Source organism: Candoia aspera, chromosome 1 (genome assembly GCF_035149785.1).
Source record: "Candoia aspera isolate rCanAsp1 chromosome 1, rCanAsp1.hap2, whole genome shotgun sequence".
In the NCBI taxonomy this organism is placed as follows: domain Eukaryota; kingdom Metazoa; phylum Chordata; class Lepidosauria; order Squamata; family Boidae; genus Candoia; species Candoia aspera.
In genome coordinates, this window is record NC_086153.1 from 80,168,576 (window position 1) to 80,181,632 (window position 13,057).

At 37.4% G+C, this 13,057-nt stretch overlaps 1 protein-coding gene across 2 annotated transcripts in view; it reads left to right on the forward strand.

Moving 5' to 3' along the window:
• PRKN (parkin RBR E3 ubiquitin protein ligase) overlaps positions 1-13,057 on the forward strand; it is a 783,657-nt gene that overhangs the window by 391,747 nt on the left and 378,853 nt on the right. For both annotated transcript variants that reach the window (XM_063307777.1, XM_063307772.1), the window contains exon 5: positions 10,437-10,520. In XM_063307777.1, the coding sequence (XP_063163847.1) occupies positions 10,437-10,520 (84 nt within the window). The remainder of the gene's footprint in view (positions 1-10,436; positions 10,521-13,057) is intronic.

Consider the following 13,057-nt stretch of genomic DNA (forward strand, 5'->3'; position numbering starts at 1 on the left):
ATTTATTTATTTTAGTTTTTATCCCGCCTTTATTATTTTTATAAATAACTCAAGGCAGCAAACTTACCTAAATACTCCTTCCTCCTCCTATTTTCCCCACAACAACAACCCTGTGAGGTGAGCTGGGCTGAGAGAGAGTGACTGGCCCAAGGTCACCCAGCTGGCTTTCATGCCTAAGGTGGGACTAGAACTCACAGCCTCCTGGTTTCTAGCCCATTGCCTTAACCACTAGACCAAATTGGCTCTCCAACATGCTCCTTCTTGGTTGTTTTCCATCAAGGACCATAGAATAGGAGACTGACATTCATGGTAACTCCTACCAGCCAGCCAACTTGCAGAAAAAAAGTGTAAGGGGATTATTTTAATATAGTTTTTGAAAACATTAAAACAAATCCCTTATGAAACAATGAGAACACAGTTCTCTTATGCTCTGGCTGTTTGTTGTTGTCTTGTATTTCTTCAGGCATAGAAGAAAGGAGAGTCACTGCTGTTGCTTTGGAACAACTGTTAATATATCTGGATTTGTTAAAGGGACAGTGAGAATACCTTGTATGTGTGTCTGGCTATGCATTCCACTTTCAATATGCCAATTACTTATTAACAATTAATCTGGAAATCTGTATTTATGGTGTCAGTTTATCAGCCAGATCCAGCCTATACGTAGTTTCAGCTACTGGGTCTCTCTTACATTGGTCAACATCATAACCATGGGTTTTTTTGGAACTGGAGTACAGCCAAACTTTTAATGTGATATTTTGCAGGATTGGATGGCAGGAATAACTTCCCAAATGGCCTTACTGCTCATGAATTACTACATTCTATGTGAAAGAAATACTATGAAAGAACCTCTCATTTAGGATCAAAATGACTCTAAAAGTCAGATTAATATATTTTATAGAAAATAATAGGTATGAATACAGCAGAAAAAGTAGGTTGCAGTTTTATTTGCTATTCTTTACATAGTTTTTCCCCTTGTAGATAAAACTTTAAAAAAATCTGAATCCACAAGACTGCTGCAAAGACTATTTCACAAATTTGTTTTAGCATCAGAATGCCTTTATTGCATAATAATCTTTTTCATCTCACCTTTCTCATTTAGGGGAAGTCTCATTTTCCCACTTTCACCTAACAGGGCAAAAGTATGCCCTGACAATCAATTTTCCTGCCACGTCTCACCCCATGAGTGAGACAAGCTTAAGACGCCCTTAGCTGTACCTGCTTTAAAGGAACATTCCCCCCCACCTCTTATTCTGACGTCACCGAAGGGCAGCCTCAGGTTAAATAAAACCTGTTAGCCTGTATAACCCATAATTTTAGAGTGAATTCAAGTGTCTGTGGTGACTTGAACCAGAAGCAAGAAAGGTAGGATCAAGATCAGCTATGCGAATAGCACATTTCATGCCATTATATTTTCTGCCAATACAAGGATGGGTAGATGCTGTTACAAAATAATTGGTGACATTGTAGGATTTGTTTTGTGGATCCAAAATGATAGGGTTATCACAAGATTCAAGAAAATGTTTAGAAACAAATGATGTTTCTGTGTTGATCATGCCCAGCAATTCTTATTTTACTTAATCTGATCTCATTTCATAAATCATACCTTATTTAATAAATGTAGTTCAGTTGGATGAGCACTTATTAAGATATAAAGAAAGGCGATAGAAATGAAGCTGTACCTGAAAATAACTTTTGCAACTCAAATATATTTGCATGCTCTGAATTGAAATGAGATCTCATACCATGTGATCATTTAATCTGGTAGCTGAAAGCCCCATGTGTGCTGCAGTTAGATTATTCTTAGCAAGAAGGAATTTAAAACGATGATGATAAGCAGAGGATTCCCATTAAAAGGACATAAAAATGAACCATCTCACTTGGAACCTGAATTTGCTGCCTGCAAAGGAATAGTCAGATTGTTTCTGAATTTGTAATTACTATATTTAGAACAGATCTTAGAAACAGACAAAAGTGTTGATAATTCATATACAGAGATACTCAGTTTTGGAAAAATGAGACTAACATGATCACTGTTGTGTCCATTTAGGGCAACAAATTAACCCATGTTACATATGCAATGACTTCACTTGTTCCATCTTGACATTTTAATATGCTGGTTGTAGATTGCTCAACAAAAAGCTTTCTGCTGCATCAGGCCACAGTCCAATCTAGTTTCTGTATACACTTTCAAACAGTGGCCAGTCCACTTCCACAATCAAAGAAAGTCCCCAGCCAGGACACAAAGATATTAGTATACATAGAATCAGGATCAGCATAGATTCATAAAGTTTCAGGAATAATTTCAGCCATCAAGTCCAAGGCCCTCCTCAGGGCAGGAATCAAAATTAAAGTATCCTCAACTGATCATTTTTCAGTATCTGGTTGAACACATCCAGTAAAGGGGAGCCCAACATCTTTTTGAGAAATTGGCTCCATTGTCAAACTGCTATCATTGTTAGGACATTTTTTTCTAATACTGAACCAGAATCTTCTTTCCTATGACTGTTCATTATTCAGTGCCTTTGAGACAATAAAAAAGGCTTGATTATCTTCTGCAAAGGGTGTTATCAAATCCCCTTACCCCCAGTCATCTTTCTCAAGGCTAAACATAATTAGTTCCTTTCATCTCTTCACAGGACATAATTTCTAGTCTCCAAAATGTCCTTACTGACTGTTTCTAAGGCTATTCAGGTTTCTCTGAATCCTTAAACTGGGGCCCAGAACTGGAGTCATTACCTGAGGTGTTATCTAACTAAAGCAGAGTAAAATGGACTTACTTCATGTGATTTGGAAATTGTTTATTTTTCTCTTGATACTTTCTGCTCCTTTTTTTGCCTGATATAAAATGGTGACCTAGATTCTGTTTGTAATTTATTTAAAGTATTGACAATTTACCCCGGTCTGAAAAGACTCTTAGCTAACAAGATATCAATAGTATAAAACAGTGAACAATAAAAACCAAAAAAGCAATAATACGATCAACAGTATCTGCTATGGCCTTCTGTAGTCAGCTAGGGCAAAACATACATTGGAATAGTACTGATTTCACTTGTTTTCAAAACTCAAGCAGGGTAGCAGCACCATGAATCTCCATGCAAGTGTGCCATAGAATGGGGCCACCACCAAGAAGACCTGTCATCTGGTCCATGCCCCATGATCCTTTCAAATGAGAGAACTCTCAACAGTATGTCCCCTCCTCGAAAGTCATCACTGAACCCAACAGTCCTGGACAATTTTCATCCAGTCTCCAGCCTTCCTGTTTTGGGCAGGTTGTTGAGAATATGGTCAGGCTTCAGCTTCAGAAGGCCCAGGAGGAAATGGGACAGGGATGGTGCAATTGCCCTGGTCTTGATTTCTAAATGGGTTTCAGTACCATTGATTGTAGTATCTTTCTGGACCACAAACCAGAATTGGAATGAGGGGGGATGATCTGATCTGATCTGATCTGATCATCTTATCTTATCACCTCCCAAGTACCAGTGACTCTGGGCAGTTTACAAAATGTTAAAAACAATTAAAACAAGAAAACAACATAAAACAAAGAAGAGCAAAGGTGGCAAAAATAACCAACCTAGATGGGAACAGGGAAAAAGAAGAAAATGTTTTTTTGTGGATTTTGTGGTTCTCTGAGGACATTTTCAATCAATATTTGATCAAGTCTGAAGCCCCTGACTGGCAGGGTTCAGGACTTCATGCTCTCCCCTTCCCATTTAACAACTACATGGTAAAGTCATCCATCAATTCGGGGTCAGGTATCATCAGTATGTTGACCCTGGACCAATCAAATGATGTTGTCAAGGTCGTGTCCCAGTGCCTGGAGACCATTGCGAACTGGGCAAGGAGAAACAGACTCAGACTCAATCCTAACAAGACCAAGTGGCCTTGGTAGGGAACGTCCACCATTACTTATGGATGGGGTCACACTTTCCCATTTGTTACTGGTAGACAATATAGGAATCTTCCTGGACTCTCAGATACTGCTCAAAGAGCAGATGGAGCTGTGGCCAGGGAGGCTTATGCACAGATGTACCTGGTATGTCAGTTGTGTCCATTCTTGGACTGGGAGACCCTCTTTACACTCACTCATGCCCTGGTCACCTCATACATAGGCTATTGCAATGCATTCTACATGGGGCTGGCCTTGAAGACGGCTCAAAAGCTGTAACTGGTCCAGAAGCAGAGAAGGGCATGCCTCGGAATCCCCAAATAACACCTCTAATAGTTAAGCTGCACTGGTTCCCAGAAAGCTTCTGGGTGCAATTCAAGATGGTTATCACCTATAAAGTCCTAATTATCTGAGGAACCATCTAGTCCTCCATGATTTCTGTCTGTCCTGTCCATTCCAACACAGTTGGCATACTCAGAGTTCCAACCATTAAGGATTGTCATTTAATGGAATTCTTGAAGTCTTTGTTCTCTGTCATAGTACCTGCTCTCTGCAATAGCATCACCCTGGAGAGTTGAATGACCCCTACTCTGCTGTCCTTCAGCAAGCCTTTAACAACTGCCTTTTCCCCAGGCCTTGGGCTAGGGTGAACTTCTTAAGGTTGGTGTATGCAGACAGTTGATTGTGATCTCAGATTAATCACTATTCTTTCCTTGACGTACTGTTTTTCATATTCTTTTTGTTGTTGTTGTTTGGTACCTAGAGTCACCTGGAGTTGGCATCCTTATAAATTGGATGGATGGATGGATAGATATCATCTAAAATATGTAAAATGTGATCCTTTGAATTGGTTACAGCAATATAACAAAAGGTTTAAAGCCTGCTTATGTCACTTACATCAGGCTATGGAGTTACATGGAGTTTCTTGTGGCTGCAATTACTCTTTTTCCTATGTAGCCATTATTATCCTCAAGACTGAAGTAGGGAGGGAGGGAGGGAGTTTTCTCTTTTCCATTATTCCCATTATAAACTGATAATAGCAATGTAACCACTTCAGATCTCCAAGATGGGAAAACGTGATAGAAGATGTGCCTTAGAAGTTGTGGAATGAGTATTTTAGCTCAGCTTTTGCTGCTGAAAGATTGAAGGATATCTGGAATACTGAACAGATACAGATTCATAAACATCACCAATCAAAATGTAGAAAAAACAATGCTGAGGAAAATCCAGGCAGTTTTTATTCTTTAAGTGAATTCACTCAATTATTCACTTTTAAAAATATGTTTTGCATGAATGTTTGTTCCGCAACTGGCTCATGTGCTGTCTCTTTTGACATTTGCTGTCTCCTGCATAGATAATGGTAGGCTCAAAGATGTATTCTACTGATTTTCAGCAGTGTATTGTTCACCAGGGAAAAATATCAGAGGAAGAATATAAGCGTTTATAACTTTTTCAAGCCATCTACATGGTTCAAATTATTTGCCAGATTGCTGACTTTCTCATTCTGATCTCTGCTTCTGACCTTTTCCATGATCTCACAGGTCAAAAATGTAATTGAGTTATTCCATTTGATCAATTTGGCAGTTTGCTGAGTTTCCCAAATACAACTTCTTCAGTTGTTGTTCACATTGTGATTGAAGCTTGTTTGGTTCAAATGAAGTTTTAGAAGTATTTTTAACTTTCAGTAGTAATCTTCAATCTGTGGCTTTAGCCTTTCTTGAGTGCAAGGAGAATCCTGCAAGTGTTACGATAGGATTCTGAAACAGGTAGCACTGTTGTTCTCCATCAGGCAAGATCAGAACCCATTGGAATTAGCCTGGCAGTGTCTGCAGTATATCAGAGGGGTACTGAAACACTGGCATTCCGTTGTTGCAATACGAATTGGCAGATGGTCCTTCCAGAAGAGATGATGCTTTGTTCTCAAGTTTCTCTCTGCATATTTTTAGAATGAAGGTCAGACTCTGTGCATATTTTTAGAAAGAAGGTTGAAGCTTAGATTTCTTCTGGTGCCAGTTACATTAGCATTCTCAAGGTATCTGTCCTAGTCCTCAGATTCTAAAACTGTGCAATAGATTTATAGATTGTAATGTGCTTAGACCTATTCCCCTGTTCTCTGTAAAGGGATATGCACACTAATGACACTGTGTAAAAAAATAAATATCAAAATTCACATTCCTCCCTGGAATTCCTGTTCCTGTCAGTCTTTCAAGGTAGGCCAGACAAGAAGCAGCAACCATGGGCACTAACACTACCTTTATTGTAAGATTGCAGTAACAGGATCTTCCAAGTCTGAAAGTATCTCTCCCCTCCTTACTTTTACTCTCCCAAAAACTAGGAAGGGTCCCTTCTGAGATGCTTTCACCACCTTCCCTTCTTTGGACCCAGATTTCATTTCTCAGACCATTGTCTAGGCTGCACCTCTTCCTCCTGTCTGCCAAAGTCATTCCCACATACCATTACAGTCCCTATATCTATAAGTCTATAGATATCTCTATAAGATCTTATATGCTCCGCAGAGGACACTATTTACTTTGGCTCAAATTGGAGCACTACCTGTTAAGGGCAACAACCAGCAGGTATATAAGCATCCCGTGTGAAAGCCAAACTTGTTTCTGTTCTGGCTCAGAGGTATAATCTGTCTCACATGTGCTATTGTCCACCCAGTGGTGATCAAGTTTAAAACACCAGCCTCCATGTAAGTAACCCCAGCTCTTGACTGTAAGTGCCTGCAGGCTCAGGGCTGGCTAAGCTTAAAAGCTGCTCTGCCAAAAGGGCAGGTGTTGGGGTTGGAGAAGAAGGTGGAGGGAGATGGCTGATACCAGAGCAGGATGTCAAAGAGGAGCCTGCAGAGGAAGTGCTGGAAATTACCCCTATCAAGGCCTGTATGAAGAGATGCCCCCACCTTTCTATGCTGCCTGGGTGGGACCTGGCTCGTCTGTCAGGCACTAAATAGAGCTGGTTCCTCTACTGGAATCTCTGATGTGAGGAAAGGAAGGGGCCAGAGTCTTCACAAGAAGGCATTGCCTGTATGCTGAGGCTGGGGTGCCCATTGGGTCTGCTGGTGTGAAGGAGGATATCAAGCCTCAAACCACTGCCTGCCCCATTTTTCTCCCTAGATTTGAATATTTATGTTTGAGAATTTTTCTTTTGTATGCCTGGTTTGGGCTGCTGATACTTCAAAGAGATTTGTTTTGTTTTCAGTCCCTGATTGGGAATGCTTAAGGGTCTGGGAAGAATTAAACTAGCAGGTTTTCTGCATCTTTGGAGTCCAGTGTTTGTTTGCTGTTACTCATGAGCTAGCTCCCCATCTCTCTGACTGCAAGGGAATTTGCCACATACTTCCAACTGTTAATATTTCTAATTGCCATTGTGACCAGGAAGCTGTTACCCTTCTCCTGGGTGACCACTCTTCAGAAACCTCTGAGAAGGTTGCAAAAGTCTTATGAATAGCTGTAGCTGTTAGAAACCATCTGGCTCTTCCCTCATGCTATTAACTGTTAGTTGCTAGTTGCTTTAAGACTTTTTTTGCAATTGTAATTTTTTTTTATAGTTACTGTATTATATTGTATGCTTATATTTATGGTGTTGGAGCGTAAATACATTTTGATTGATTGAAAATTCACATTTGTACCAAATCCACTGCAAAAAAATGTGAGTAACAATAATAAATCCATCAATTAAATGTGCATTGATGGTCCTATATAAACCAGTTATATTGATCAAAATTTCACAGAAACCTGATGTCTGTCCAAATCCACTGCAGATGCAGCCAACAGTATCCAATGCAGTGTACTTAGAGAGGTGTTGGTTTTGGATTTGAATTATATTCAATTCACTTTGCAATGGTTGGTTCTACTAGTCTGCTTTTGTTTCTTGGGGTTTTTTTTAAGATAACATTTTCATTGTAACTGTAATACTAAAACTGTATACTATAACATTATAATTTTCATTACACCCCAACAGCAAGGTTAATGATATTGCAGCAGCAGTGAATTTGGACAGACATCATGTCAGTAAATCATGCAGTTTTTTCCCCTTTTGATTATTGTAAACTAGTGTTTATAATTTGCTTTGCTGTAGGTTTCAGGAGTTTAGTTGATTGGCTTCAGGAATTTAGCTGAATGGCTGATTACAGATCAATAGATGTTGTTCACAGAGAAAAACACAGTAACTGAAATGTTTCTTTTGTATTATTTTATTTTGGTATACATAGTACAAATAGGCATTTTAATCTTTGTGTTGACAGTGTTCAAATCTCTGAGTGTGCATCTTTGTGTTAGTTTATGGTATTCATATGGGGCAGTGCAACATAAAAATGTAGTTTATATCTAAGGAGAATGACAAATTGGCAAGTGCAGAGCCTAATATAATATTTCATTTTTTTTTAAAGAGTAATTCTTAATGTTTAATTTCCACATTGATAGCAAGATGGAACTCTAAAATTCAATAATGATTAGTGTGGATAAATTAGAAGCATAACTGAGTAGAGCAATAGCTGGAGTTTTCAAATCTGAATGTAGTCTTGTAGAATTTTTTTTTTTTTTAAAGTCAAATACTGAAAGGGTGTTTCAGGTTTCATTAAGCCTGGATGATATGGTCTGCAGGAGTCTATAGAGCTCCTTCCTTGAGGTTTGGACTAGAAACAATTTATCCCAGGAACAAGTACGAAAGAGTGTATTTATCAGAGGGAAGGATAAGGTTATAACACAAAAATTGCAGCAAGGAAATAAAATACTTATCTATAGTTTTAGTGTTTTCCTTTTTTTTTTTTCTCTTTTCTTTAATAAATAATACATTGGAGACTTTGGAACTAAGCTCAGAAATGTATACTTTTTTATATATATCATAAAAAACATGCTGTACTTTGCTTGACATAACTTTAACTTATTAAAATTATATTGAGTATTAATCGTATAACTTCAGCAATTTTGTCCACTTTTTGACATGACCTTTTCTGGAAATATGTCCTATCATTCTTGAGTATCACAGCATTGATACACAACTTTTCTTACTGTATATAGTAACTGGCTACTTTGCACATTTTATATTACTATTTTTTAATTATTTGTGAAATCTGTTAAATGATGTTCCATCTTTCCTCAAGACAGTTAAAAATACAATGTAAGAGATTGCAGTAAAATATAATAAATCACAATAAAAATAAAGTGGGTAAAATACTAATTTGAAGTCAACAAGAACAAATTTACCATTCTTCTTGACCAAATGCTTGTCTGAATAAAAATAAGTGTTAAATGTTTCTCAAGCATTGGGCAGCTGCATAGAAAACTGTTCTTTCAAGTTCCCACCAATTATGTTCTGGATATTGGTGGGACAAGAAGAAGAAAAAAAAACCTTTTGAAGATCTTAAGGCCTGGATATGTTCACAATTCAGTTTTCAAATAACCAAGTGGTTGGTTTTCCAGGTTGTATAGGCAATAACTCAGTTTCCCATTGAAACAAGATGTTGAGATAGCATACAGACATGAAGCTTGTTCATTATAAAATTTCAGAAAAGCAACAATTAGAACAGTAAGAGCAGAAATAAGACAACCCAATGTTTTTCACTGGCCTTTCTCTTAAAGTCAGAGCAAACCAATATTTTGTGTTTGTCCTATAAAACATTAAATAACTGGTTACAATGAAGCTGGAAGGCATTCTACAATCAGGGAATCTCGACGGAAGCTCTGTTCCTGGTTTTCATCTGCCTAACTTGCAAAAATAGGGCATAGGGACGAGATTTCTGATGAAGATCTTAATAAAAAGGTGGGTTTTTTTGTGGAAGAAAACTGCTTTTTGGATATGTTGTACGCCAGGTATTTAGAGCCTAAGGTCAAATCTAGGACTTGGATTGTGCCTGGAAATGAATCAAAAGCTAGTTATTATCTTTTATCACTAAGTATGTGATAATGGCACTTGCTGCACCAGTGAATTTGATACATAACCGTAAGAGCTATTTTGACAAGAACATGTTTTCATTTTACATTTCTGTTGTTTTGTTTATGTGTGCAATAACATTTAATGTACACTTTGCTGTATGTTCTACATTCATTATATTTGCAACTATCTAAGGTAATGCTGTTGAAGAAATTCATCACAGATTTCTTTTCAGGCAATAAAGTGTGAAACACATTTTATTTATAATCCATTGTATTATAAATGAGGATGTAATTCATGAAATCCTGTAGCATTAGTCTTAAAATATATCTGAGCTCAAAAATTGCATACAAGAATGCATATTTGGAAGAATTGTCCAAAAATGTATATGAAATATATGTTATAAAACATTACAATGAAAAACAAATTTTTTTTATTGTATAACAATACAAAACCTTGAATGGACTGGGGATTAAATATACTTTCTGCTGATCAAACAGATATAAACCAGCCTGTACATCCCTGCTATACAGTTGCTTCTTTTCCTTTGACAGAATTTGTGTAAAGCATCTGGTTTCTTGTTTCCTTTCTGCCTCTTTCAGTAAGTTCTAAAAGAAAATAAATCAATTATTTTCTTTCCCTTGAATTTTGATTTTTTCCCCCCTTTTTTTCAAAGGATCCGTCTTGCTGGGAAGATGTTTTGATTCCAAACAGCATCAGTGGTGTTTGTCATTACCAAAACTGCAGTGGAGAAATAGCGGTAAGAGATTATTAACATATAGTGGCTATCAAAGAGCAGTATGAATCAGAAGGACTAAATTATATATCTATTTTTCCAGAATGGTTACTGCTTAAGGGAAATATGTTGCAGTAGGAGTATTCATGGACCATTACCTTGTAGTGGAAACAAGAGATCATAGATGAGGGGTCTGACTAAAAACAGTCTACTGAAGGAGTTGGCAACCTGCTTCAAGTAATTCACCATAAAACCCCACAGAAATGGACATAATCTGGAAAAATAAGCTTCCCAGGTCAAAAGGGATCCAAACAGCTACAGGGGAAGAACAAGTATGAGTATCACTAGTATTTACAATGTATCTGATTTTAAGGCAAAAAGACATCTTGGTACTGATGAGGCCAGAGGCAAAAGGAAAGTACATACTCACTCACTCACTCACACACAGCCCTCATTGATAAACAGAATGTCTAAGCAAAATTTCATTTTCCAGGATTTGTATGTATGCCATTCTTGTTGATTTTCATGGATCTTGATAGAATCAGTTATAGAATTAAGCACTCTTTCAACTGGTTTTCAAGAGTTATTGTGCAATAAACTGTATTAGACTGTGATTGTATTTACTACATATCCACCTCCGCTTTTTTCCACTATGGAACTTAAGAAAATCCACATCCATGTACTTATCAAACTTGGACCTGTTTAGTTTCAGCAAAATGACCATTTCATGTGCCTTCAGACAGTATCCTGGGAGTTGCCACCTGTGAAAAGCTGAAATAAATATGAAGCCACTGTGTATTTGTGAACTTGATTCCCTGTATGGATATTAACGCTCATATTGGGAGAAGTAACATTTACGATAACTTGAAAAGCAGTCATATTTTAATATTGCTCCTGATAAGTTCTCTGAGTATTGTAAAGTATTAGATACTCACATTTCATAGCCAGATCAGTCCTATATTTGCCAAAATACGATTAATAATCTCTGCCTACCATACTAGACCTCACTTGGGTTTCAGGAAGTTTTTCAATATTCTTTCAAGATGCTAGTCTATTTCAGTTACATTTATCTCACTTTCAGAATATATTTTACATAAAGATAATAGAGAAACAAGAAGCTTCTTTAACGCACCAAGCCAAAGAATGGATGGGCAACAAAGACTTTTGGATATTATGATACAGTGCCCATCCCTAATTACTGTATGTGTGCATACAGCACTATTCATTATTGAAGTGGGGGAAAAAATCAATTCCAGCTATAGAATTTTTGGAAAATCAATCTTGAAAGCATCACTATGGTTGGTAGAATTTGTAGTATTCTAGGGTATAGAAACAGCATCCAGTCTGTGATTGAGGGTTAAATACTTTTCATCTGTCTCCCAGAACATAATCTGAGTCCTAGCTGATATTGTGGAAAAGGCTAGTTAATTTGCCAGCATCTTTCCCCATAGCTTTTCAGGTTTTCTTGGAGGAAAACCTGCTCAAGATAATCCTTGATTATGTCATGTAATCCTAAATCTAATCTGTGATTAGAAGTACAAATTCATCTGGGTATTTCTCTGTCCTGGGAATAACCTTACAATGTTCTGATAACCAGAATCCAATTGCCATAATCTCCTGAACATGTGATACTTTTATCCTTTAGGATTTTGACAATAATGGTAGTATACTTTGTAAAATCTGCTTGTGCAGTAATGTAAAATGTCAGTGAGGACACGGGTAAATATTTAGGTTGCAATCTTAAAATAGAAAACGTGATTAGAGCTTGACTTCAGGATTTGGCTTTCTCATTAAATTATATAGATTTAGCCATTACAGATGCTATCATGCTTTTCCTAAAGCATTTTTTTTCCAATTTTCTTTTGAGTGGCAGCACAACTCAACTTGCCATTTGAATTAATATCAGTCATTCAGAAACACTTCAGGCTGTATGTTTCTTGCTGTGCAATGCATGAGGAGCCCATTTTACCCATGCATTAACTGAGTTTGCATCTCACACTTAACAATAGTTTGTTTTAGTTGTGTTTTATTGAATAAGCCACAATGTCTGAGTTTCCACTTGTCTAAGCCGTAAACCATAAGCCAAGTTATAATGATAGGGTTTTAAGATCATAAGTCAGAATCAACAAAACATGTAATGGTTTAATGTGATGTGTGAATCCAGACATTTTAGCTGTGTGAAGTGTTTGAATCTAGCAAGAATGTTTATCATTCTAAAGGAAGTTTTCTGCAGTATCATCATAGCAGGGTAAATCTTCATCTTAAGTCTTATTCTGATAAAGATTTTGAAATGCCTTTTAGGTAGTGGCTTCCATGGGGGGGGGGGTGAAGTCAAAATCAGCAAGATGGAGTATGGAACATCACAAAGCAAGCCCCACCCCTTGTGAATATGCCTAGTCAATGCATGTAAAAAGGGGGTGGGGCTTGCATTGGAATGCTCCAGGCACCCAATTTTGACCCTCCCCTCCCACAGATGCTACTGCTTTTAGACAAAAATAAGTTCTTTCTCTCTTTACAAGGGTCTCCAAAAGACATCTGCTATTTATAAGTATGTGTCTCAA